The sequence below is a fragment of the Neopsephotus bourkii genome, unplaced genomic scaffold (assembly GCF_033783945.1).
Source record: "Neopsephotus bourkii isolate Nb327-2 ecotype Australia unplaced genomic scaffold, CSIRO-AGI_Nbou_v1 NB_1767, whole genome shotgun sequence".
Classification (NCBI taxonomy): domain Eukaryota; kingdom Metazoa; phylum Chordata; class Aves; order Psittaciformes; family Psittacidae; genus Neopsephotus; species Neopsephotus bourkii.
In genome coordinates, this window is record NW_026902241.1 from 5,641,690 (window position 1) to 5,669,098 (window position 27,409).

The 27,409-nt window shown below is 44.0% G+C and overlaps 2 protein-coding genes across 8 annotated transcripts in view; both read left to right on the top strand.

Annotated features, from left to right (window-relative positions):
- The window catches only part of MRPL18 (mitochondrial ribosomal protein L18), a 323,272-nt gene extending 320,985 nt beyond the window's left edge, over window positions 1-2,287 (top strand). The window contains exons 2-4 of one of the 2 annotated variants that reach the window (XM_061378583.1): window positions 367-547; window positions 1,588-1,822; window positions 2,083-2,287. In XM_061378583.1, coding sequence (XP_061234567.1) covers window positions 367-547; window positions 1,588-1,822; window positions 2,083-2,154 — 488 coding nt within the window. In that variant the 3' untranslated portion in view covers window positions 2,155-2,287. Of the gene's footprint in view, window positions 1-366; window positions 548-1,587 lie in introns of both variants that reach the window. The other variant, XM_061378582.1, reaches the window with a different exon arrangement.
- A 768-nt stretch (window positions 2,288-3,055) lies between these two features.
- PNLDC1 (PARN like ribonuclease domain containing exonuclease 1) lies at window positions 3,056-14,758 on the top strand. Of its 6 annotated transcripts, none has more exons than XM_061378574.1 (19): window positions 3,060-3,539; window positions 3,969-4,026; window positions 4,127-4,218; window positions 5,461-5,494; window positions 5,615-5,738; window positions 6,450-6,538; window positions 6,827-6,927; window positions 7,525-7,604; window positions 8,573-8,710; window positions 9,547-9,616; window positions 9,871-9,956; window positions 10,166-10,221; window positions 11,281-11,348; window positions 12,176-12,229; window positions 12,440-12,482; window positions 13,046-13,145; window positions 13,593-13,768; window positions 13,932-14,030; window positions 14,591-14,758. In XM_061378574.1, exons 1-19 carry the CDS (start codon window positions 3,287-3,289, stop codon window positions 14,661-14,663), a joined length of 1,794 nt encoding a protein of 597 aa, XP_061234558.1. In that variant the 5' UTR covers window positions 3,060-3,286; the 3' UTR covers window positions 14,664-14,758. The 6 variants fall into 6 exon arrangements, 5 of the variants coding, with proteins under 5 accessions (XP_061234558.1, XP_061234560.1, XP_061234559.1 ...); XM_061378576.1 differs by having other exon boundaries at window positions 4,145-4,218; XM_061378575.1 differs by having other exon boundaries at window positions 3,061-3,539; window positions 11,284-11,348.
- The last annotated feature ends 12,651 nt before the right edge of the window (window positions 14,759-27,409 follow it).

The following is a 27,409-nucleotide window of genomic DNA, read 5'->3' on the forward strand; positions in this document are numbered from 1 at the left end:
GATCGGCCCGACAGGATCGATGATTTTTACCTTGTTATTTGGTAGTGCTGCCATTGGTTGTGTACTTCACTTTCAGTATTTTATAAAGCCTTAATTCTGGGAATCTTCTAGTCAAGCTGAATTTATATTTTATGTGCAAGCTATGAACCGGTGTTAAAGCTTAATATACTTTTTTAGTCTTAGCTTACAGTTCATTGCAATAAATTGGAGAAACTGAAGTCTGGTAATCTATCTGTTGTTTGGGGTTTTCTTAAAGCAGATCTTGCCCTGCTAACTTTTACAAGCTGCGTTATTCTGTATTGTATTTGTTCTATTGTCTGCTTTTTTTAAGTCTCTGGAATTTTATTTCCTGCTTTCCCCCACAAGGTCTTCGTTTTGCATCAACTACAGCAAGTCTCAAGCCTGAGATCCAAGTAGACACAAGCGAAAATGAGATTGTTGCCCCAGACTTCACTAACAGGAATCCTAGGAACTTGGAGCAGTTGGCCTTGGCTAGGAAAGAGCGTGGCTGGAAGACAACATGGCCAAAGCGTGAATTCTGGCATAGGTGAGTCAGAAAGCCACCAGCAGAAATGAAGACTCAAAAAATAAACACAAGATCTCCTACCCAAAACAGCAGCAAAGAAAGCCACCTAAAATAAAATCCTAGAAACCCACCAGGTAGAAGTTCTATGAAATGTGCCTTTTGGGTTGCTGAATCAGTTTCCTGTTTGGTTATTCTTAATTAACGGGTATCTACTGTGTTCAGAGAACAGTAGGCTAGCATCACATGAAAGTTAGCATATGTGTTCAAGATCTTCCGATCTGTTGTCAAGGTAGCAGTAATTTTGCTTAAGCCAGTGCTGTTTAATTTGGGATTCTCCTAGTTCTGTGGTGACCATGCATCATTGTTTTATTTGAGGCACCATGATAGATTGTTTAGGTGCTTTTGTTTTCTTTTACTAGAAAATGCTGATTGCTTGTCCCCTGGAAAATAAGTTCATCTTAAGCTGGGGATTCAAAAATTATTATTTTGTTCTTGAGGGGAGAATCACATCCAGTTTGTTCATACCTGAAAATCTGGTGTTGTCTCAGTGCAGTAAGAAATAGTTGCTCCTAATACCCTGTGGTTATGTGTTGTGGTTTATGAAGTACTGCTTGACCACGTGTCAGTCCTGACAAGTTGTTTCCCGCTGTGTAAGCACCACCCTTTAAGAGACTGCACAGCACACCTGATGTTACATTCCTGCTAAGGCAGTTCCGCAGCCCAGCTCATGCATACCTATACCACACTGTGGAGCTGCATAGTGCTTGGTTTGGAAGGACTGCTGGTGTGGGGCAGTGTAGAACCATGCACCTGAGTAACTGGGGAGAAGTTGTTATTGGAATTTCACTCTCTCAAGCTGGTAATACAAGTCCTATTTTATTTCCTAATAAGCAGAATCCTAGATAACAAAAGCAGTATTATCAATTCATTACTAATAGTCAGAGTATATTCATTTTTATTTCATGAAGTGAGTCACTTATGCATTTAAGCATTTGAATGGTATCTCTCATTACATCTGGAAAAGACATGGTAATCCCATGTTAGTTCTTTCTCTCACTCAGGTTACGGCTTGAGCGGACACAGCATTATGTAGAAGCCTTTGTTGAGCGCTCTAATGGGGATGTTGTGTTGTCTGCCTCTACCCGGGAGTGGGCCATAAAGAAACACCTATACAGTCCCAAGGGAGTAGCAGCGTGCAAAAACCTTGGCCGCGTAATGGCACAGCGCTGTTTGGAAGCAGGAATCAACTTCGTGAACTTTAAAGCTGTTATCCCCTGGGAATATCATTGTGACTCGGCAAGTACCATCTCCTTACACTCACTTGGCTCTTTTTTCTTTTTAAGCATTTATTTTACACCTCTTCACCATTAGTTTTTATTTTGTGGCTTGACAGTGCCTTCTTGTGATGCTCAAAAAGGTAGCTTTGATAAGCTGCAGTTCTGTTGTTATGCTTCAGTGAAGCTGTTACCTCTGCTCCTGCATGCTACATGTCTCCACTGATACTTTGGTGCCAATGACTTTTCTTCCTATTTATTTATCTCCCTCTTTTAAACAAGATTCAGGAATTCGAAAAAGCTATGCAGGAAGGTGGTGTCGTTCTGCGTGAGCCACGAAGGATCTATAAGTAAAATGGAGAGCGCTGGGAAAGCTTCACAAGGGACGACAACCACTTCTTTAGGTGTGCGTGCTTCGGCACGGTGAAGGTTCAGAGCTGGAAAAAGCTTGAACATGGCATCTCATAATAAAATATTTTTGAACAGATGGAAATGTGTCGTTCTTGATTCTAAAACTATCAACACCTTTAAGGTTAGAATAAATGGTTACCGTAGTTCAGCCTGAGATTAACAGAATTTACTTCATAGTTCAGTGACTTTAAAGTACATTTTCTGTTTAATACTTGATATTGTGTTTGTTCTAACTGAACTCTGCAAATACTTAGATATTTGATCCCTGTACACTGCTGGTCTGATTTAGCAAAATGCAGTCATTATGTGTCTGTTTAGACCTGTAATACTGTTACGCTAAACTTGGTGAAAAGATTAAATTTTCCTAACTTACCTTTGCAGCTTTCTTGCAACCTTTGGATTCTAACTACTTAAACCTCATCTGTCCAGGAGGGAGGCTGCAGAAATGCCAGCCGTGGGGAGTAAGAAGCCCTTTTCCCTCCCGCTGTGCCCCCTGCTTGGCTGCAGACCAATGCCACCATCCTGCCTCCCTGAGGGATGGGCAGAGCTCCTGGTCGAATCCAGGCTGAATAATCCCCACAGCATGTGTGAGCCCATCGGAGGAGCAGCACTGGGGTTCAGAAGCCACTAAGGCTGGTGCAGCGCTGTGCCTATGGCCCAGTGTTTGTAGACTCCATTACTTTCCTGGGCAGCTTGTTCCAATGCCTGACTACTCTTTCAGTAAAGAAATTGTTCCTGATATATGATCTAAGCCTCCCCTGTCTTACCGCTTGTTACTTAGGAGAAGAGACTGATCCCCACCTCAGTAAAACCTCCTGTTGTGTAGGTGTAGAGTGATAAAGTCCTACCTGAACCTTCTCCAGACTAAACAGTCCCTGTTCCCTCACCTGCTCCTCATAGCACTCATTCTCCAGACCCTTCACCAGCTTCATTGTCCTTCTCTAGACCTGCTCCAGCAAGTCTTCTTAGTTGGTGCTGTTTCATAGTATCTAATAGTGCATAGACAGAGATAGCCTTTGTGCGATCTGGATTTCTGGAGGATGAGGATGCCAACAGGAGCCTATCTGCTTTCCCGATGAGCCAGGCCCTGCGGAGCGGCTCCTCAGCCAAACCTCCCCACCTGTTCGCTGCAGCCGCGCCCGCCAGCTGCCTGCGCACTGCCCGGCCCCTCACCGCCACTCCCGTCCCGAGGGGCGCTGCCTTCCCCATTGTTTTAAGGCCACCCTTAGGCCGGGGGAGAGGGGAGGAGATCATGGACGTGGGGGCGGCCGACTTCTGGCGGTGTCTCCCGCGCCTGAGGGGCCGCATCCACCGAGCGGCCTTCCTGGGTGAGCCGAGGTGTGAGGGGGCCTGCCGGCTCGTACCGGTACCCTCAAGCCCCGCTGAGCGGCCGGGGGCCCGGCTGGAGGGGCGCGGGTACTGAGGTGTACTTCAGCAGACAATAGCGCTGCTGTGAATTCTTTGTTTTAAAGCGGTGCAGCAGAGATCGGAAAGTGAGCCCTCTCTGTGGTGCTGGGTGGGGGGCTTGGGGTGTTAGTTACTGGAGGCATAATTCAGAGGGTGAGGAGGTGGTGTGAGTGACCCCATCCCTCATTCTGTCACTGGGGTGAGGGAGCAAGAGATTTCTTCACACAAAGGTTACGGTAAAGAGAGATGTTTTGGAGATCCTTGCTCTGATGCTGGTGAAATGCATGCTTCATTTTGATGTATAGTGGGTTTTTTTTGTGTGTGTGTGTGCGTTCTTTTTACCTCAACAGCCTTTGATATGGAGTTTACTGGCTTACATTCATCTTCCCTGCAAAATGACAAGCTCAGGTAAAGCTGCTAGACTTCAAATGGGAGGGATGCTTGCTGCTCTAGCTCTGTGTGAGCAACCCGTGTGTTGCAAACCTTGTTTCCACACCCTTTCCCCCAGTTCTGATTGTGTTCCTAGCCTGTTTGATTCCCCTGTGGAGCGGTACCTGAAGGCCAAGCAGAGTGTGCAGCACTTCACTGTTACTCAGCTTGGTAAGTGCTGCTCTGACACAGACAATAACCTCCTGAGATCTCGGTGGTAACTGGCCTTTTGCCAGCTCTCAGGCCCTGCAGGTAGCTCTGGTCTTAATTCACTCCTTACAGAGACATTTGTTTGCTGCATTTCCGCTTTCTGGTGTTTAATATTATCACCTTTTTAATATTGTAAATAACGTAAAGCCAGGTGGGCCATATATTTTTTACTTGTCTAAAGTTAATATTAAAGATTGCAGGTAAAAATACAGGGCTTTTAAAACAGAGGATGCAAGCAAGAAGTAGATGATAGCAGCTCCTGTTCAAAGTTGTGTCATTTGGTATATTGTATAAGTAAGGAGACTATCAGAGGAAAATGAAGGCTAGTATTTCTATATTCCTAAAATAATAAAAAAAAAAAACCCAAACCCACAAGAATGGTCCTGTAGTGGTGGTAGAGGGTTATTGACAGTTAAGAACCAGTTAAAGGTCAAGAAATCAGCTCCAAAACTGTTTAAGATTTGTTGTTCAAAGCTTTAGGATATGTAAGATTTTCATAGAATCACTGAATGGTTTGGGTTGGAAGGCACCTTAAAGCTTGCCCAGTTTCAAACCCCCTGCCATGGGCAGGAACACCTTACAGTCGACCAGGTTGCTCCAAACCCCATCCAACCTGGCCTTGAACATTACCAGGGATGGGGCAGCCTCTCTGGGCAACCTGTGCCAGTGTCTCACCACCCTCACAGTAAAGAATTTCTTCTTAATATCTAATCTAAATCTACACTCTTTCAGTTTAAAGGTGTTACCCTTTGTGCTACCACTAGTGTGTTGCTTGGGGAATAAGAGGGAAATAACCCCAAACTAACAAAGCCAACCTCCAAACCCTAAGTAGTAAAAATCATGTCTCTGTCCTTTGTGGTGCCTAGCTCCCTTCAAATGCTTCTGTAGTGTAGTTGGACCCACAGACCTGTGTATGCATAGTTTGAGACTTTCATCATCAAATCACCTCTTCTCATCCATTGCTCAATCTATTTGCTATTTAATCGGGCTTGACTCCTTTTCCCACTTAGCACTAAAAGCTTGTCCCTGTTCAGCTCTCAGGGAGCTGGGGAGTGGCCTGGCAGTTAATGCTGTTAATGATTTGCACTGTGCCATTAGTGAATGGAAAACGTGTACTCCATCAGGGGATCTCCACATCCCTTACCTAATCTTCAAGACATCCAGCTAAACACTGCCATTTCAACAGAGGTTTCTCTCTTGCAGGGCTGGCAATATTCTCAAATGAAAGTTCAAACAAGTAAGTTAAAAAGCAGTTTTCTGTTACAGTGAAGACAGCACAGTTGAGATTTTATTCTCTCTCTTGGGAGGAGTTATTTCTAGTAACAATTTTCCAGAGAGATTTTTCTTTTCACTGTAGGTATGTGGTGCATTCATACAACTTCTTTCTCTTTCCCTCAACATGGGGGGTTACGGATGTCGAATTTACCCTCTCTGCATCTAGCATGCAGTTCCTGTCTCATTATGGCTTTGACTATAATAAGGTATGTAATCTCTTTGACAGAAATCTAGAACAGAGGAATTTGTGATTACAGGAGAAATTAAGATTAATATCCCTAAATGCTGCATTTCTGCGGTAAATGGGATCTTGCTAAAGTATGAATGCATGAGTAGGTTCATTATCAATGGGGAGAGTATGTGCTGGTTTTTCTGAACTGCCATAGAGGCAATAACCTCATCTTTGTCAGGCTAAGACATTTCCCCACCTCAAAAAAAAAAAAAAAAGAAAACTTGTCTCTGGTGATCTGAAGACTTACTAAACTTACCTCAGGGGGAGTCTTCACTAGCACTGAAGATAGGGAAGTCTTGGTTTATCTGCTTTCTAGGTATTACCACATTTCCCATAAAATTTAGACTGTGTCATCACGTAAGAGCAATATTTAGCAGTTTTGGACAGGAAGTATTGTGGTATTTCAACACTTGAAGTATCTCATTAAAGGAAAGGTAAAAGCAGAGCAGAAAAGAATGATTACAGTTAACAAAAATCCGTCCATAAATAAATGTGTTCCTTTATGTAAGAATGCAGCTTGGATTACCTACAGTTTGTATGTTTGGAGAGGATAGTCTGAGAATGAGAAACATCTGCATCACCCAAGTGTATGCCAGTTTTGGACCTGGCTCATCTGCTATTCTCTAATTTGCTACAAGAAAGTCCAGGGGAGAGTAACCAACCTGGCATTTTTTCCACCCTTCAGTTCCTCAAAGATGGAATCCCGTATATGAATGAGGCACAAGAGAAGATCCTTCACCAGCATCTCTTAGAGGGTAGCAGGAAAGTGAGCAGGTGAGTGCTACTCAGAGAAGTCACTCCTCAGTACTGTGTTGGCAGTTCACCTTCGCTCAAACCACCGTTTGTAGAAATATTAAAGGCTATTGGTCCAAATGCCTTGCTGTAGCTGTTCCAGCATGCTGTGGTCCCTCTGAAGGAAGATTGAGATCACAAGATACAGTCTGAAGAATTTGGATGACTGTTGTTAAATGATGTTTTTGCATTCCCACAGCAAGGTACAAGGCTCCATCTGTAAAGAGTTTTTTCTCAAACTATGCCTCTTTCCTCCTGGTCCTGCTCTAGTGCTCTGGACAGGGATGTGCTGAAGAAAGCTATTGATGAAGTGACCTGTTGGATAACTAAAGCAGAGGAAGAAGAGATTATGATTCTGCAGGATCTGAGTGGTATGAAACAGGGTGCCTCCCTTAGGCACCTGCGGGTTCTGAGTGGCTTCATCACTTCTGAACCCCTGGCGCTGCTACTGTCCTTTGCTGCCTGTTCTATTAAACTGCTCTGTTGAAAGGGAAAGCACCAGTGCTCATCCTGCCTTTACATCTCTTGTGCCCCTGTCAACACCTCAGTTCCTGCCAGGCATTCATCTCTGGGGTCTGCTTTACTGCTCCATTGGGACAGTGGCTCTTTCTGTAGTGGCAGTGGATGTCTAGGTGCTTGGAGCATACTTTGTGGTAACTTCCATTTTGTGCTTCTGCAGAGCAGCAACTGGAGGATTTGTAATTGCTCTGAATTAGGACAACTTTGTTTTAAATCCTGGTTGATCTGTTTTTTGTTTGCCACCTTAGTCTTGGAGAAGGGAAAGGCAGGTCTCCCTTCAAGGTTAGTCTCCTCATACGTGGAGCAACAGGAGCTCCATGGTGAAATATGTATTCCAGTGGGAATAAACAGGCTACTCGCCACCTGTACTAGCTTTCTGGAGTATAGTAGTGGAGCTGAGGTATTTCTGAAATTCTCACTGTGCATTTTTTGTTTTCCTTTGGTTTCAGGCTATCAGATGCTTGAAGTTCAGCTGGTTCTGAGAGAGGCTCTCCAAAACGTTTGGACACAGCCTCTTGGAATCAAGAAGGTGAGATGGAAATGTGTGTGGACCTTTTGAAATGATGGTTTCTATCCAGACTCATAGGACTGGCATTCTTGCAGGGACTCTGAAATGTTGCTTGTATTTTTAATGATAAGGTCCAGGAGAAGGAGAGAACAACGACTAAGGAATGTCTTGGAAGTCTTGATTGTGGGATCCCAAGAGGAGGGATCCAGAAAACAGTAACTTTGTGTCCTGTAGCCACAAAATGCCTTGAGCTGGAAGTACTTGTCCTTAAGGCACTCCTGGAATCCTCTGTGCCTCAGGCTTTGTTAGATCTCTCCTTCAATACCTCCATAAGAATGTATAGATTTTAGCTTTTTATTGTGGTTTTCCTTTTGTTGCCCTCTGCCACATAGTTGCTTTGAAGACTTTTGGAAAGTCTGTTGCACAGCTTGCTGTTTTTCTATTGACTATTACTATCTTATGTTTGGTGCAATATTTTCTGAATTAAACCTATGGCTGTGGACTTATCAAAATATAGTGTACGATACCAGGCAGTTGCTTACAATAACATTATCTTTGTCTGGTAACCACTGTAAGCAGAGTGACAGGTTTACCCAGCTTTCTCACCGGAAGTATGCGCCTTTGGGGACTTGGTTTGTTGGTGGTTTTTTTTGATTGCTGTTCATTTCTGGGTTTTGTGCCATGAACTTACTGCACTGGTGTCAAGTTAAACTGAATTTTATTAGTTGTGCTCCAGAAAAACCTGGTAGGAACCATTCTCCTAACAAGAGAAGCATTAATAAGACACCCTTCTTATTGCTGGAACACCTCCATATGATCTCCATATGGAAGAGACGTGGGACAGTCCTGAGGTCCCAGGTGATGCACTGTTTCTTCATTCTGTGTAGCCTGGAAGCTGAATCTGTCCTCAGCATTACTGAAAGCCAGTAAGCAGTGTACATGCAACTAGCTGACACTAGGCTGGGATACCCAATGACTGCTCTTTTCAGGTAATGGTGAAAAAAGTGAGTCCCCAGCATCGTCAGCTTCTGGAGAACAATCCTTACGACTGCTGCCAGAAGGAGCTCATTCTCCTGTCTGCCCGGGGCTTCACCAACCTCTTCCAGATACTTGTTCAAGCCAAGAAGGTAAAATGGCTTATCCCTATTGTCACTTTTTAGCTCCATTTTTGGTGGATGTAGAAGGATGAAAGAAGATAAAGTAGTAATTTGTATTAAATGACTCAAGTAATTCAGTGTGATCATTCTCTTGCCAGTAAAACTGAGATGAATTCTTAGATTGCAGCCATGTTGAGAAAAAATGACTATTAAACACTACATGTTACTGACCAGGTCCCACTCCAAAAGCATGCTCATAATTGTGGATCCAAACACTAGATTTCCCCGTTACTTTTCTACTTGTCGTGCAAACCAAATGCAGCCAGGGTAGAGGGAGCCAGAACCCATTCTGCAATGTGGTTCTCTCTTCACTTTAGAAAATGCAGGAGTCTGCAATGTTAAAAATCCTTGTGTTACACAGCATGAGTCACCATCAAAGAAACTTGAGCAGATTCTTGCCTTTTGGGCAAGTTATGCTTTTCAGCATGTGACAGATTAGTTTACTTGACTAATTACATGTGGCAATTGTTATGTTCTGTATGGAGATTATTAAATGAATTTCAGCTTCAGGAGACTATGGGTGATGTGCATAGGCTGTACCTGCCCTTGTGAGTGAGCTTATAAATCTGATTGATGGAAGATTTTACCAGTGCTCAGCTGAACTGAGACTCCACCTAGCTCCTTACATCCACTGCAAATAGAACGCTGCTGAACAAACACCCTCCTCAGAGAGTCCACAGGTCTGGTCTCCTGAAAGCAGTAGTCCTGTGAGCATTACAGTCTGCTGAGCATGTCTAAAGTTGGTTATCTCAGAGCTCTCTTCAAAAATACGCTCCAATGGGCTGTTATGTTTGTTTTTTCTGTAGCCTATGGTGGGACACAACATGCTCATGGACCTCATGCATCTTCATGACAAGTTCTACAAGCCCCTTCCAGGTAATGCTGCACATAGCTGCTCTCCCTAGGCTGCTGCCTTTACAGCAGGGATGGGACAGTAGGCACTATAGCCACTCATCACCCGAGCCACCCACAGCGCTTAGCAAGCAGCAGCACTAGTTGCCTCTTCTGAGCTCTTTACTGCTGGAGTGGTGCACTGTTCCTCTGACTTCACCTCTCTTATTCATTTGCAATACCATTGGCTTTTCCCCAGTTTTTTATGATGTCTTTCTCCACATGTGTTTTGCTTTCAGAAAGCTATGAGGAGTTTAAAAGGAACATTCACAACCTGTTTCCTGTCCTAATAGACACCAAGACTGTAACAAAATCCATATGGAAGGTAAGTCTTTGGTTTGGAATCAAAGCTTGTCTTTTACCCAGAAGAGAGGATGTCTTTTCTTAGTGTCCTGTGGTTACAGAACTGTTCTCTGTTGCCCTGAGACATTCTGATTTTTAGATCTCATTTGATGAATTAGCAGTAACTGTAAATGAGCTCACTTACTACAAGGTCTGTCTTGATTGGTTTTCTAACATGTTCTTCTCTTATAGGAATGTCATTTTCCTCGGGTATCTAGTCTTATGGAGGTGTATGCAGTTTTGTGCAGGTAAGTGGTGGGCTATAAGGCCTTCAGCAAACCCTTTGTTTTCTTGGGAAAGATATTTCTAGGTCAGTAATTTCACATGTTCATATTTTCCCTCCTCCCACATATTTTTCAGCTGGTTTCTTGTTTTTCTAAATTTAAGAGCAAAATATTTGCACATCTTTTCTTATAAAGCGATTGTGGAGTAAATTATTTGTTCTAAGTCACTTCTGGTATCATACCACCAATAACTCATTGGTCACAAGTTAGCCTTGCAGATATCCTTACATACAACTTTGGAGCTGGATGTTGCTTATGTTGTGTTATGAAATTAAATGAGTGTGTTTCAGTTCTCTGTGAAAATACACCCCAATTTCAAATGCCAGCTCCCAAGAAAGGGCTGCACTGATCCCAAAGCAGTAACTAAATACAATGTTGAAATGGAGCACAATAGCAGATAGCGTATGTTATGAGTTTAGCTGTGATGTGGTAGAGTTCTCTCTAATTTTGCCTGTTTACTCCTAAGAAGGAGATGTACAATTAGTGCTTATGAAAAAAGTACTGTGATTCTGAGGTTGGTTTGTGGGTTTGTTTTTTTTTTTGTGTTTATGTGTATTTGTTTTCAGACTGAGGAGTCTTAGAGGTCTTGTGCTTGCTTGTTCTTTCTTTTGTTTCAGTCATTCCATAGATATCTGTTTATTAATCTATCTTCCAGAGTTCCCCATTCAAATAGGACCATCTACTTAATCCCTCTCCTTGGAGTTTTCCATTGTTTTTGTTTTTGTTTTTTTTTTTTTAGTTCTGATCACATTTTTTTGCATGAAGTTGCAGCCAATTTGATGCTTAGAAGATATGACTGTGGGAAGAGAGTGAGGAAATGTTTAGGAATTAGTTTTCAGGAAGAAAACTGGTAGATACTATTAATCTAAGTATCTTTTAGCCTTTTCACAGGATGCTAACAAAGTCCCTTTTAAAGTCTTCAGTAGCTTTTCCTGAAATGAAGCCAACGCTCATTAGAGAACACTAACTTGTTTCTAACATACTGAAGAAAGAAAAATATCTTACACATCCACTTGTCTTCAGCAGCAGCCTAAATCCTAAGGATTCAATGTGCCCTGAGATAGCTCTTGCAAGTGACTGCTCAAGATATGGTATGTTTTTAAGCAAGTCTTCAAAATCAGGTGGCTAAAAAGGGGTTTGTTTTACACTCTGGATGTTTACGCGCAAACCATGAGTGAGTGTCAGTATGTACCCCTGAATTTGCACATACACATTTTTGTCCAGACCCAAAGTCTGGGCTCCCAAAGTGTTCTGTGTATCCCTGGTAGCTGCCAAGGGTAATGTGGGGCAGGCTTCCACGGTCCTGCTAGCACAAATGGCATTTACACTAAGTTGGGCTGAAGTGAGCCTGACTTGTAGATGTGAAGCATTGATAGCCCTTCTACGTGGTGAGGGGAGGTTGAAAACAGTGGTCCTACAATGGACAATAGTGGGAGCTAATGGCAGGGAGGTCGCAGGAGCTTGGTGGCTCATGTGCACGGTTAGTGGTGCTGTGTGTGTGGGAGATTGTGTTCAGTACATGGTGTGATACTGCCTGCAAGGCAGGCATTTCTTGACTTCTCATGGCAGCACAAGGCCTTCTTGTGTTTTGAAATGGTTTCCATGGCCTTGATAACACATGCAACACAATTTAGTTTATATCTTCATAAAAGTTTCTAATGTGCATCTTGCTAAGCTGTTCAGGCATTCATGTAACTGCTGCCTTTTTGCTGGTATAACTTTAAAATGCATGGTAGAAGCATAGACTTTCTATAGGGTGTAAAGGTCTCAAGGTGAGGAAGGAAACAGAGCTGAGGATAGGAGGATACAACTCCAAAACCAAACAGTGGATCTTATGAATGTTAGGACTCTGCAGTGGGGCGGTTTCCACAGCGTGCTAAAGGTATTTACTTGTTTTGGTTTTGTTGGGCACTTACAGCTGAGAAGAAATCACCTCATGAGGCAGGCTATGATGCATTTCTCTGTGGTTCAGGTAAAATTCCTCTTCAATTCCTCTTCAGTTTGTGTTGGGACTCAGAAATACCTTTCCTGCTCTGCAGCTCCATTGCATGCTAAGAAATGTTTGTTTATAGAGAGTCTGTTGCTCTTAGTAACTTAGCTGCACTGAAGTGAGTTTTTGCTGTTTGTTTAGTTATGTTTCTCTAGCTTTGTTCTAATGCCACCTCATTATTGCTCCTCCTAGTTCTTCTGAAGTCAGCCCATTTGCTACTGTGCACATCCACAGAGTGAGTGATGTTTAAATGCTTACTGAAAATTGCGTTACATGGATGGGTCCTATGGGAAAGAGTCGTCAGTTCGCTCTGGCTGACTTTTTGTTTTGAAGGCTGGCTTTCCTCTTGGATGAGAGAAAGTGTTACTGGAAATGTCACTGTCCTAATTAGATTTTTATTTTATATATCTGAAAGTAGTAGCTTTATGTCAAAGCTGACATTTTAAAAATTAAATCAGGGGCCATGTGGTGGTGTGGAGGTTGGGAAATGGCACTGTAACCCCTTTACCCTTGAACTGGCTGTCTTGAGTTCAGTTCACTTGGGTAAGGGTCAAATCATTTTCCATTAGTTTCCATTTTTTATATCTATGTGATTCAGTGCTTTCGGTTAAATTCCTGAGAGGCAACTTTTCATATCCCTTCCCTTTGCTTGCAGCTTTTTGACTTCTGTACGGGATCCCATGATCTGAAACACCTGTTTTGTCACTAGTTAAAGAGCTGCTTTGGGAGCTCTTGCTGCAGAGACGCTGTGCAGCACTGGAGATACAAACCTCTGTTCCATTTTGTTTTCTGATGTAGTGGTGCAGTGGAGGCTGATCCCTCTTTCTCTCAGTATCTCTCCGTGTTAGCCAAGTACCTGAACAGAGTGAACTTCATCCGAGGTGGTGTTTCAAGCACTGTGCGTATGAACAGCAGATCTGTGACCGGTTTGGGGGGTGCGTAGGTCAGTAGCTTAGTTGATGGCTTCATTAGAGGGGAAAAATCCACCAGTGCCTGGGCCCACTTTGGCAGAAGTTGTCATACAAGTGACACAACTGACCTTTCAAAGTGGCAAATGAGCTGAATTTCAACTTTGTGAAATGTATTTATATTGCTATCCTGTAAGATGGCATTAGTCAGCTTACCTTGCTGATTCTCTTGTGGATTCTCATTAATGGTGACTGTTCGCTTTTATGACGTTTAAAAGAATCCTGAGACAAAAGAAACATTATCTTACAACAGCAGCAGCTGTGATGTAGAACCTCTCTTATTTATGTGCTATGTTTTACATATTCCCTGTTTATATCAGTAGTGCTTCTGTAGTATTTCTGAACTCAGGTATGTCTCAGTATTGTCCATTTTCCAGAATTTTTCTGGGGAAGATGTTCCCTGCCACCATCCCCCTCTCCTGGCTGTCTGTGTCCGAGGCTGGCCAGGGCTGAACGAAAGGCAGATTTACCAGGAGTTCAAAGCTCTTTGTCGCTTTGATGTCAGGCGGCTTTCAAAGAACCAGTTTCTTCTGCTTTCTGATAAATTTAAGCAGTAAGTGACTAGAAAGTCTTATTTTTGTCCCTTGAGCCTCTCATACAAACCTTCATCCCACCTCCTCTCTGTTGTGTCAACTCTAAGAGATCCCTGTCCTGAGCTGTGGGATGTTAATAAGCAGCTTGCAAGCTTCGGCTCATCACATTTGCTTTCATTGCAGAGTCAGGCATGTTCTGCGAGATTATAAACATCACCCTCACCTGCGGATTTCCGTCTATCGCCACTGGAGGCACTCTCCGGGCGTGAACTGCCTGCTGCAGTGAGTAACGGACACCACAGGGACCGGGAGGGGAAGTATTCCTTTTGGGGTGCCTGGCCCTGGCACAGCAGCAGCCTGCGCTCTTGTGCAGTGTTCTTCTGCCAGCCTCCCAGGAGAACAAGAGGCTCAGGAGCAGATTTGCTTGCTGATTTATGAGCTTTCAGCCCTGGGCAGCTGCACTTCCTCATCCAGATTATCTGGGGAATGTTACCTCATAGATAGCACAAAACTATGTATGTGCTGTCATTATGGACAGGGGGTTATCTTAATGATCTGTAGTTGTAGTGCTGGCTCTAAGAAGCTTGAGGAGAGAGAGGCAGAGTCTCCCAGGGGTGGGATGGATGTGTTTTTCCTTCTTTACAGCAGAGTTGACAATTCAGTAGTAGGAGAGGATTCTAGATTTCAAGTGCACCCCTCTCATGAGGTGGTGACAGCAGTGGTCATGCAGGGTGAACTTCTGGCCTGAGACAGTTTGGAAAACAATCTCAGTGCTTAGTAAGAACAAAATTAAACCCTAAGTACATGTAGCCTAACAGCATTTTATTATTCTTGCCCTTTAGAGTCTCTGGTGTTGTGGCACTGTGGTCTCTCTTGGCCTTTGTACTTGGAGGAGCTCCTCGCTGCTTGTTCTAAAGCCTTACAGATGTGACATGAGGAACTTCTTGTTTGTCTATGGTTTGTTTTGTTTCACTTCATTCAATAAATTATGATTAAAGAAAAGCTATCAATGGTGGTTTTAATTGCTTTCTTGGAAATGTGTTTTCAAAGAGGATGTGCTGGTTTCCAATTTGTTGTATTTTTTTCATTTTTTCAAAGTATAGTCCTCCCTAAGAAGGAGATAGGCTTCTTTCAATAACTGATTTATTTTGATCCTCTGTTGGTTCTTGACAGCTATTCATAACCCCAGTTTGTTTCCAGTGCTTGTGCTGCTGCATAAAACACATTTCTGATGAAGTCTGGGAAGTTATGAAATGAAAGAGGCTATTTTAGCTTCAGTGGTAAAGGAGGGGAAATGTCACTGTTTGCCAAATGAAAATGAGCAGAGTTGATGAAGAAACTACTCTTGGGGCTCACAGGAGATGCTGGGGAGTAGTAAATAATCTGCAGTGCTGTTGATGTCGCGCAGAGGTATTTTCATTGGCAGGCAGCATAGCTGAGGGTAGACACAGGTAAGTGGAATTTATCAGCTTCCAATCTGTATAATACATCCAGGTCAGGTGAGTTGGCACATACTGCTGTTTCCTTCCAGTGCACAGCATGTGATCAGTCCTTTATCCAAAAATACCACGGGGCATGCTTTGTTGATCAGTTTCTCTGACAGAGCTGGAGTATTTGTCAGGCCGGGGACTGTGCACTTCAGCAATCTTTCTTAGTAATTTTCCTTCTCAAAACCAGCTTCCTAATCCATGGTTTGCAAATAGCAGTCCCTGGATTTCATCGGTCAGACCTAACTGGATGGGCCCCGTGATCATCTAATGTGTAGAATCTGCCTTTAGTTGACTGTAAGATGGGAGTTGCTGCAGGCCACCTTAAAGCAGCAACAGCAGGGTATTGCGCAGCAGCACAGTACTGCGGTGTGCCCCAGGATCATGTGCTCTTTACTGCTAATTGTTTGCTGCTCTCCAGGAGAAAAGGGCAGTGTGTCTTCAGCCATGGTTCTCAGGTTCTGCACAGTTTGTGGCTTACAGCTCTGATTTCACAAGCCAGCTCCTAGCCAGACAAGTGACTGAGTTTTTGATGATCTTTTTCATCTCTTTATAGTAACCCCTTCAGCGATGGGGTTCTCTGTCACAGTGTTCCTTCAGCTGCCAGTGTAAGTATCTCCCTGTTTATTTTGTAATGATTTTTTGTCTTTTTAGCACCATTAGACACTCCCTTTATGTCAAGAAGAGCACAGGCTTTGTGTGTTGTATAGATCGCTTGCTGCCCAGAACCTTTTAAAGAGATCTGTCAGTTAATCAATCAGACATACTACACTCAATTCCCATGAAAATGGATAGCTGGGAGCTAGTCTGTCAGCAGCTTCTAGCTGTGGGAGCAGATTTGCAAGTTTTTCTGAGAGGCTGCAGATCAAGGTAAAGTCTCCCTGAACATGCCAATCTGGCTATTCCAACCCCAGCTCTTGCTTCTGCTCCAGAACAGGGAGTTGTTCCTAACTGAAGTTGAAAGTATCAGAAGTAGTTCAAGTTATGCATGTTCCTGTGTGTCTTCTCCAAGAAGCAAGGGGTACTTCTGACTCTGGTGAAGCCATCGCACCGTGCTGCAACCTGCCTTGTAACTCTGGCTCTGAAGATGCATGGGTTAAAGTTGCTGAGTGGCAGCTCAGAAAATCAAACCTAAGACAAGGATAAACCCACAGCCAAGTCCCTCACAGCAGTTCCAGCACACCTGCTTCTCAGCACTGTGAGACACTCTCACTTCAGCTGCAAGGCTTTAAAGGATAATTCTAACCCTCAAGGAAACAAGATGTTAGAATTCAAGTTGTGAAGGTGTGCACTGAAAGTATATCCCTGCAGCTGGAGCACTGCAGATCACAATATATCTTTTTAAAAAACAATTAGATTTTTAATACATTGGTTTTTATTTGATGTGTTCAAGATTAAACGTGGGGCTTGAGAGAACATCTCTTCTCTGGGGAGAAGGCAGGGAAAAGGCAATGCTATCTTAAATATTCCTTCGTTTTTGCTTCTCGTGGCTTCAGTGCTGATACAGCAGATATACACTGGCACTGGAGGAGAGCAGGGTTTACCTCTCTTAAAAGTCATGGTGTTATCTTTATATAGAAAAAAAAATTCATATACTCCTGTGCTTTCCAACAGTGTGAATCAATGATTCTTCTTAATATTATGCACTCATTCCTAACACATCATAGATTAAAACCTTGGTGTATCTTGGAATGGTGCGGTTGCAAATGTCTTGCAGGATGAATTGAGTGAAACAGTCTGGTGCCAAGTGCTTGTATCACTCACTCCCTTGATGCTAGGTAGCCTGACAAGCCAGAATGCCTTTAGCTGTATTGCAGCATCACAGCTGGTTCAGACTTTTGTGTGCTGATGAAGGGTATGCCCTAAACATGGGAAAACCCTGCTCTACAACTGCTCTCTCAACACGAGTCTTTGCTGTTCTCCATGTGCAGCAGTAGATCTGACTTTTATTTTCTGGTTTTATATCCCTTTTTCCTATGGCTTTTCCCAGCAGCCCCTCTCTACTGATTGCTGTGATCCCCACCACTGGAGAACTCCTCCCAGAGGATTAATTGAGGGGGCAGTGCATGAAATGTTGTAGCCATATTTCTTCAAACACTCCTTATGTTTAAAGGACCTTATCTGTGCCTTAACCCTAGAGACACGTGGAGCTCTCAGGGCAGAAAATGGTGATTTCAGGGCACACAGTGGGGCAGGCTGAAAGCAGAGGCTCAGCAAGGATGGAGACTGGAAGGAAAACACGTGCAGACAGAGGTCATGGAAGAGAAGCTTTTCTGCCAGAGGTCCCTGAGGAGCTGTGAATTCACTGCAAAGTAGAAGGCCATGAAAAGTGGAGAAAAGTTGTAAGGCTGGGATGTGTGGGGGATGAGGGAAGGGTTATGCTCAGTGTCTCTCACCCAGCTCATGTGTGCTTCCTCTTGCTGCAAAACCTACCTTATTGAAGTTTGTGGTTTTAACAAAAACAGTACTTCAATCACTATGTGAGTGCCTTTGGGCTCCCTTTCAAGGAAAGAGCATGGGGCAGTCGCAGCTCTGAGGGGTACTTGGGCAAGGGCTGCTCTCTGTGAAGCAAGGCACTACACACCGAAGTGCTCCCATGCAGTTTGGGCAGGGGAACAAGACCTGGATCCTCAGCATGGAAGGATTCAAGTGTCTTTCCCATTGGCATCCTATCAGGCAAGTAGTCAAATCTTCTTGCAACTTCTCCCCAACAAGGTGAGCATTTAGAGATGAACAGACAGATGTATCACTACCAACAAGATAGAGATGGGGCTCTCTGCATAGGACAGCCAAGGGCCCCCTCACACAGGAGTGACTGACACTGTTCTGTTTCTGGAGCAAGTGTGCTAAGCCATAGACCTAGACTTTCTGCAGCTAAGCTTTAAAAGAAAATGGCAATAGCAAGTCTGTTGGCAAAGAACCTAATGTCAGTGCTCTAAGTTAGGCTTGCTTTCAAAATATCTACGGCTGGAAATCTGCAAAAGGCAATGGTTACAATCCACGAGAAACGTGTGGTATCCTGGCAGAAACATATCCACTTAAAAACCAGCCAAACAAACAACAACCAATAGTGCTGTTTACAGCACGAAAATGGGTTATTTACACCACCCAGGCACACACAAATTGAGGAAATCCTACAGTATTACTAAGTTTGGACCTGGTCCAACCCATTGACACCCCTGATATTCTCCTGTGTTTCTACACAGAGGGAGAGTAATTGTCAATCCTCATTCCATATTTTGGAGTAATACAAACTTAATTTGCCTGTCCCATAAACCTTGGTGGTTGGATCAGACAGAGCCCGTACCATGGTCTGGGCTTGCTCTAGATGCTGCTAGAAATCTCTTCTTTGCCTCCAGCTTTTGGTTACCAAAGTTCACGCTGTCTAGAATGTCTCGTTGTTTAAGAAGCTGCTTGCTAACAAGTGCAGCCAGCGTAACCAAATCAGGCAGTCTTCCACTCACCCACTGGAACTCGTTTGTGCTGTGCATGGAACACGTACAATGGGCTCTGCCATTCCTACATGAATGTGAGGATCTGCAAACCCAGAGGCTCCCACAGTTGCCTGCAGTGCTCAGATCTTGCCCCCTCCCCTGGGATGCAGGACTGAAGCAGCTTGATGTAATTGTTCCATAGGGCCACTGGGTCATGGGAACCGATGCCACAGAGACGTACTGGGCTCCTGGGCCTCCCCTGTGGTCCTGCAGCCTCCAGCAGTTGGGCAGCCTCCAGGGGATGGGCTGGGGCTGGGGCTTGGCAAAGGGTGTCCAGGGGCTGGCCGCAGCCAGAGGCATTCCTGTGGAAGGGGGGATGCTCTTGCTCCACAGTTTGCACTGATGAGTATCTGACGTGTTGTAATTTAGCAGGAAGAAGAGATCGGTGGTGGGGGATAGGAATGCAGCTAATGCTCTTCCTAATCCCACAGGCACCTGTCACCAGCTTCAGACTCCCAAACACTTGTACAGTCTGGCTGGCACCTCTGACTCCACACACTCTCTACTGAGTGTCACTGCTGCAGGAATCAACCATGCCTGTTGGTGGCTGTTGGCCCATGGCAGGGTCACACTGAGCAGGAGGCAGAGCTACTGCTGCTGCACAAAGCACTGGAGATTCTGGAACCTTCAGCTGCACATCACTTCCTCCTCGCTGACGGTTACTACTTCTCTCAGGGTTTTGCACATTCACTCTCTAATCTGTAACATCAGCACTAAGCCCATCCAGCTGACCAGAGACAGTGCAGAGGGCTGGAGCAGCTGACATGAGGAGCTCATAGCCTGCAGCAGGGAGCTTTCACCACAAAAACAGGGCAATGTTTTGAAAAAGAAAAGCAGAAAGCAGATACTTCACTTTAACTTTCCAAAACCTGTCTTTCTTTGCCAATGGAAAATGCTTTGTTTCTGTCACACTGTGGTTCTAACAACACCACCCACCGCTTGTTTCCTCTCCCTTCCAAATCTGCTTGTACTGAAGGCTGTCAAGTCTTCCTCAGTGATCTTGTGCAGTGACTCGCTGTCTTTAGAGGCTGGTACTAACAGCTGACAATGTTCAATGCTTTGTGGGACAAGGGGCTGCATTTTCCATGAGCCATGGATTTCATTGTGATTTGTCTCCAAGGATCTAACTGGTGTGCTAATGTCAATGCTTCTCTATACTCCACAGAACAGGAGAGAGGTCGGTTGTGTCACAGGCTTGGCTCCCTGAGCCTGTGCCTCCTGAGCCTTGAAACACAGCCTCAATGCATGTGTTGCGAAGTTCTGGGGACTCAGCTCTGTTGCTGTGATCTTCCCAGGGTGTCCAGGGTTATCTCCTGTTAACAAAGGTGAAGCACCCCCTTTTCAGTCTGCTTTTAGAGAGCTAGCAGGGAATGCCCAGGGGCATTTTAAAAGTATATAAATAAGAATAAAACTTTACCGTTGCTCTTTAAAAATAAGACTATGAAAACTGGAAAAAATAAGTTTGGGATGAAATCCTTATTCTGCCGCACTTGATCTCTGAGTTTTGAATGAAATGGCAAAAACCCTTTATGCTGTTTAAATACTTCTTTGTATACTCCACTACTCAAAAAGACTCAGAAAAGTCTGAGTACTAGATGTCACTGATGTAAAACAATAATCAATCAGTACTGCAATTCAAATTACTTTTCTTCTTTTGTAATCAAAGTAGGCCAGCAGACATTTGCTGAGACTCCTTTTTTAATGCTGACAGCACCCACACTTGCCATCATCCAGCTGCTCTTGCTAGGGCACAGCGTGAGCCTTGTGGCAGCTTCTCATGTTTTTCAGCTCCCTTGAATGAGGAACTGGGGGCACAAGGATGTATACTTGCTATTGCAATTGTTTAAGGCTGCTCTGGTCCCCAGGGAATTGCAGGCAATGGCTGCCTTTCTTCTCAGACAACTTTCTTGCTTGCAGAACTTGCAAAACAAAGCAAACAGGATGCTGAAGGCTCCGCTGGTCAAAGTCTCAGACATACCTATGAAATACATTAAATAAGCATATTTTACTAGTACTGCTGCTGCAGGCACAGCACTCAAATCCAGAATTCCCAGGAGCAGAACATTTGCAAAGCAAAATATACTGATTTTTTTTGTTGTGTTTTGTTTTTTGGTTTTTTTTTTTGTTTGTTTTTTTTTTCCCCTAAGTTGAGGCAAGTCATTAATGTGCTGAAGTAGGTGGGAACACAGGACCAGAAGAGAGCTCTCACTTCCCAAAGACCAATTTCTTGTTATTACGTTAACACTCCTCCATATTTAAGCTGATCACACTCCTTCCTGAAAGCATTCAGGATTTTCGTCCCATTCTTCTCCCAGCTTGTCCAGCAACTGCAGTTCTCTGAGGACCACATCAGTTTGGAGCCCAGATGCACTATCATGCTAGAGGTGATATGATCTTGTCAGCCAGGCCAAGGTGCTCTGACACTCTCAGATCAGATAATGTCTGACATAAGTAACTATGTCATATCCTAACTGAAGGGGAAAAGTGTGCTTCACAGGAAGTTTCCTTTAGGTTTTCAGAGCAAAAATGTAAGTCAAGACTCAAATCAAGTTTCAGGCTGGGTCCTGTTCCCAGTCAAGCCAAGGAGTGAGCTTCTCTGGATCTTCTGATGGGAGCTGCTGCAGTAATTAAAATGTTTAAAATACATGCTTAAAAATAATTACTTTCATCTGGGACAATGCTGGCATGCTAATTTTGGTGGAAAATGGGTGGTTGTGCATGAGAGAAATGCAGTGGCAGCTCGCATGCTCGTGACAAGAGGAACCCCAGCTAATCCAGATCATGACTTCTTCACCAAGCGGGTTAGTGATGACCCATGGTCTGCAGAAGAGCTGTGTGGGAGCAAGAGCGAAAGGCAAGTCAAGGCAGGTCACTGTGTGTGCTCTGACAAGCTCTGGGCTTGACATTGCAACTGGAGGGCCAGCAGAAAGCCTCCAAACAGGTAACATTTCCTCAATTTATCTAAAGGGTTAAGATGAAAGAGATTTTCTTTTCTGCCTAAATTAGGAAAGAAAATAAGCTTCTGAGATCCCCTGGTTTGCGTGTATGTCTGAGTCCTGGAAGACCTGTACCAAATAAAGACTTCATGTAAACAATTGGACAAAAATAAATCATCCACTTTATTATGTGAGGTAGAAAGAGCACAGTGTAAGATGGGGTGAAGGCAGCCCCCTGGAACCAGCGGATGATTTTGGAATGGCTGTTTACAGAGAGAAGAGCTTTGATTGCTGGTGGCATGACAAGAGGACAAGGCCAGGTTGGATGGATTCTTGGGTGACATGGTCTAGTGAAAGCAACCCCCCATGGCAGGGGGGTTGGAACTAGATGATCTTAAGGTCCTTTCCAACCCTAACAATTCTATGATTCTATGATTCTATGGAGCAGGTTAGGATAAGATTGAGTGTGGGGAACCACTGGCCAGAAACAAAATGATGAGATGTTGCAGGGAGATACTGAAGATATGTGCTCTTCATACTGGTTTTACTTGTGCTTTGAGGGCTCTGTCTGCACTGAAATAAAGGAAAAAGTCGCATGGCTTTGTTCTTTAGAGTTTTTTTCCTTTCTATCATTCCTCCATTCATTTATCCAGTCTCTCAAGTCTTGTATGACACTTCAGGTTGTCACAAGAAGGAAGTTAACACCTCAAGGGAGAGCTGCAGAGCACACAGGTGATGAGAGAAAAGGCAGAGCAAAAAAGTAATCAAGAAACAGGCATAAAGGAAGAAGGGACGAAATAAAAAGCTGCAGACATTGGAGTAATATGGAAGACAAAGGAGGCACAACAGGCACTTTAGCACTGCTTATTCTGCTCCTTTTACTTTGTCCAATTCAACACAAGGCTGAGAGTTTGAAGTCAATGCAATGGCAGAAATACTATTTTAAGGTCTGTTTGTTTTCAAATCAGCTGTCGAACAAACGATTTGGCATCCCAGGCCTTTGCCTAGCCCCAGGAGGGCATCTCTGGCTTCTGCATCCATCAGATTGTGAAGTTATCCAAGAGCAGAAGGGGCAAGGGCAGAGGCCCAGAAAGGAAATGCTTCCCCACTTTTCCCCAGAAGTGTTTCCAAATCCTCATCTGAGAAAAACAGCTTGGCTTTAGTATATGAGAAAGAAATGACCCCAGAAGGGAGGGGCCACCTGTGCCCATTCCAGAACAATTTTGACTCTTATGCAACGTTTTGTATGGGAAGAAAGGCTTTTCAAAGTACACTTAATTCTCCTCGTCGTGCTGTAACAGCCATGTCCAAGAGCAGTACAAGGGGCTGATCTGCCTGTGATACAAGGGTACATTTGAGACATGTGAGCAACAAGGAAAAATACAAGTGTTGCCACTCTGGAAGACTGTGCTGGTTACTGCAGCTGGGGAACGCTCTTGGCTGTGAATTAGGGTGAAGAATGCATCTCATGTTGTGTTAACATAAAGGCCTGTTCTTGAAAGCCAGGAGGTATAATTAGTCTTACTCAATCACATTTCCACTGGGAAAGTCTGTTTCACCACCGACACAGGGGATGAATGCTTGAAGAGCCCGGCCTTGTTTTGCCTGGTGCGACATGCCTGCAGGAAACCCGCACCTACAATTTAATGATCATCATGAGAAAGATTTGCATTCGCAATTGTGGAACAGACAGTGCCACCCCCTCAGCGGTTTCTTCCCAGTTGATGAGAATGTGAGGACTGAAGCGTTAAAGCCTTGATTGAATAAAGTGCCTGGACACAGGCTTGAATTTAGGTGCTGTGATTTAAGCCATATGTTCACGCCATGCTGACTTGAGCTTACCTTTTGGAAGAGTTAGTGGTTTGTATCCCATTCAAAGCTTTTGTATTCAGAGGCTCCTCCCTGATCCCATCCTCAGGTACACATACCAGCTTGCTTAAGTAGCTGAGAAGATGTAAGAATCCCCTGCAAAACTAATTAGCTGGGATCAGGAAGCACCCTACAGCCTGAGGCTTATTCCCCGTTGTTGGGCTCACAAATTCTGTACTGTAGTTTAACACTGCCAAAACAGGGCTAGTAATTGCCCATGGAGACTATCACAGGTGATAGGAAACAAAAATGCATATTTACAGGTCCTGGCCAGCATCCTCACATATTGCCTCCTCTGTCACAGCACAGTCAACAAACAACAGACACAGACTCCTGCCAGGTGAGGGATGAACCCCACTGCCTCGTCATCTTGACATGGTGCTTCATGTGGCTCTTGGTGGCAACCAGCCACTGTCTCCATGGCTCTCCTGGAGTTCCTCATCATGTTCAGATCATTGCCAGTAGCAGGTGAGTGCCACAACCTCCCTCATCATCACTCTGCAGGGGTATGGATGCTGGTAATAGCACCAGCTTCAGAGATCCATTGATCTGTGTGGTCCTTAGCACTAAGGCAAGCTGCGGTGGTAGCAGGCAGGGCAGGTAGTGCACACCAAGGATGCCTCAGTGGCTCCGCATTGGCACTAGATGTCTGCACCTTGTCGGCAGGGCTAGAGGGGCACTGCTTGGCCCAGAACAGTGGTGGCCTTTTCAGGATTCTGACCTGAAGATCGGAATCATCTGAAGGATGGCACTCAATCTCTATGCAGTGCCAAAAGGCAGCTCTGGTTTTGGTCTTCAGCCATCATAGTATCTCCAAAACTTTACAGTGAATCAAACAGATACAGGCCATGTAGTTATTTACTGATGTCTCTACCTGATTTTTTTCTTCTGACTAATATGGTTTCTAAACCATCAAGTATATCCTAATCTCTTACTGATTCTTCCTTCCCTTTCTCAAAAACACCACCAGAAACTAAGCGTTTCTTCACCCAGGAGAGTGGTAAGTTTATAAGTATGTATTTTGACAAGATATGTGTATGTGTATAAATAGTATGCATTTTATATACTATAGAGTCATCTGGAGTATTGGTACATTCAGCCTGATGAGGAGGCATTGTCTACCTCTGTGACTGACACCTTGTTATCTCCTTCCACCAATACGTATTTGGATGAGTACTAAGGAAATAGCTTCACTGAGAATATATCTCACATCGGAGTCTGATTTCATTGTACCACAGCAGAACAGTCCACACAACAGTGTAGGTGGAGAAAACTCAATCTGTTATGGGTATTAAGTATGCCTTGAGTCACACTTGTAAACTCTGCTCCTAAATCAGAATGTGTATTCCTGTCAGTGGGAACGTGGGTGCAAACCACAACAAGGTATTAAAAGATTAGGCCAGGAACTGTGAGAAAAAAAATATAGGGCATAATGAGGCCATAATGAGGCAGAGAAACGGGACAGACGATGCAGCGCTGCCAGCCTTCTAGCTTTTTAACCCAAGTGCCTTGTGACCAGTTGAAGTGCAGTTAAGTGCTTCCTTGCCAGGACTGTATCCTGTGTTTTTTCCTGGGACTGTGTTGGCTAGGGGGCTGGTGGTTGCCTGAACATTTCTATGTTACCTTGGCTCTCCCCTGCACAGCTAGCTCAGCCCCACTCCAGCCCACAGTGGGTGCACAAGCAGACAGTACAGCCTACCTGGGACATGCCTTTGAAGCCCTTCCTGTGGCTGGCTCCACTGCGGTCAGCAGCATGGACTGTATGGCCAAGTGCCACACAGAAATGCTGGTGTGTTGTTCGTAGGGCAAGAAAAAACGTGTCCTTGGTATCAAACGTTAAAGCATGACAAGATAGAAAACCATAGTCCTAGGAAATGTGTTCAGCATGAAATAAAAGCAGCAATAGGCCTTGGAATTCTGAGGAAAATATTTTTTGTTAACAAAAGACTGAGGCTTCAAGTGAGTCTGAACATATCTTAGTTGATGGAAGTCCCTGTTAAGGAGAGGGAGAATGTGGAGATGTCTTTAACCTCTCCACATCAGAGAATGAAGGAACCTGATGCTTTAGTGCAGGAAGAAGAAATAGAATTCCTAAAAAATGAAGAACTTCAGGTTCTTTATCTGCAGCTACAGTTCAGTTGGTTGTTGCTCACCAGCTAACATATTTTGTGTTATCTCAGTTCTGCAGAGCAAATGCTCTGATCAAACAAACCTATGAATAGAAGAGAACAAGTCAATACTGGTTTTGGAAGCAAACTAATGACACAGCTAGTATAGATGTTCATGCTGAACCTTTGGCAAGATGAACCACCACATCAGTTTAGCAGATAGAAATCCTGAAGCTGGAGTCCTAAAGAGCAGCTTTTGTTCATGTGCAGGGGCTGAATTGTTACCTGGTTTACTGACACTGATTGCCATGGCTTTGTGATGAATTCCCACAGCTGAGCATCTTTTCCCATTTCTGTTGCAGGTATAAAGGAGAAAGCTGGAAACGGTGGAAAACTAAACAAGTCAAGACCGTTTGTTTTTACTGTATTAGAATCAAACTCGTTTCTTATTGTGTTGGTGAGGTTGAAGTAGTAGGTGAATTCCTTGTTGTTTGATGAGAAAATGAACATGAGCCAGTAGTGTGCGCTTGCAGCCCAGAAAGCCAACCGTATCCTGGGCTGCATCAAAAGGAGCATGACCAGCAGGTCGAAGGAGGTGATCCTGACCCTCTACTCTGCTCTTGTGAGACCTCACTTGGAGTATTGTGTGCAGTTCTGGTGTCCTCAACATAAAAAGGACATGGAACTGTTGGAACAAGAGGATGATCAGGGGACTGGAGCATCTCCCATATGAAGATCGGCTGAGAAAGTTGGGGCTGTTGAGCCTGGAGAAGAGAAGGCTGCGTGGAGACCTCATAGCAGCCTTCCAGTATCTGAAGGGGGCCTATAAGGATGCTGGGGAGGGACTCTTCATTAGGAACTGTAGTGGCAGGACAAGGGGTAATGGGTTTAAGCTTAAACAGGAGAAATTCAGGGTAGACATAAGGAGGAAGTTCTTTACTGTAAGGGTGCTGAGGCACTGGAATGGGTTGCTCAAAGAAGTGGTAAATCCTCCATCCCTGGAGGTGTTCAAGGCCAGGCTGGACAGAACCTTGGGCAACATGGTCTAGTGTGACATGTCCCTGCCCATGGCAGGGGTTTGGAACTTGATGGTCCTTTCCAACCCTAACCATTCTATGATTCTATATATGCTGGATAGAAGAGACAGACAGTTCAGAGTTCAGTGACCTTGTGGCTTTATGCAGTAAATCTTCTGCATGAGCTTGTTTTGTATTTGTGTTCAAGCTAGATCACCTTAAAAATACAAATTATCCCTGAGCCTATGATTTGTCTTTGAAAACAAACTAGTATTAGAAGTGGTTCAAAAATAACAGAAAAACAGGTCAAAGGGAAATGTTTGGCTACTTTGAGATTCTTCATTTTTAAAATTCAACATTTGAGAAAAATCCAAGAGTTGAAAGAAGTATTTCCCTTCTGAAATGAAGTTTAAACGCACTCTGCTCTGCTTCATCTCTGTCAGACAGGCTCCCAGTCGGACAGCAAGAGAAGAAGAGCATTGTATTGCAGAGTTGTATTCCATGGTGTGTGGTGTTCAATCCAGTAAAGGAGAAATGAGACATGAGAAAACTGGGCTACAGTTTCCCTGCAGAACCACAATGTCATATCCACAGTGAATTTTTGATTTTAAAATACTGAATTAATCCCTGGACTTTTAGCCCACTTTCACAGTTCAGATAGAAATTCCTTTATTAAATCCCAGCATCACATAGCAATACACAGTCATGTCCCTACAAAGCTCTTGTTGTCTATTGCTTATTACCTAATTAC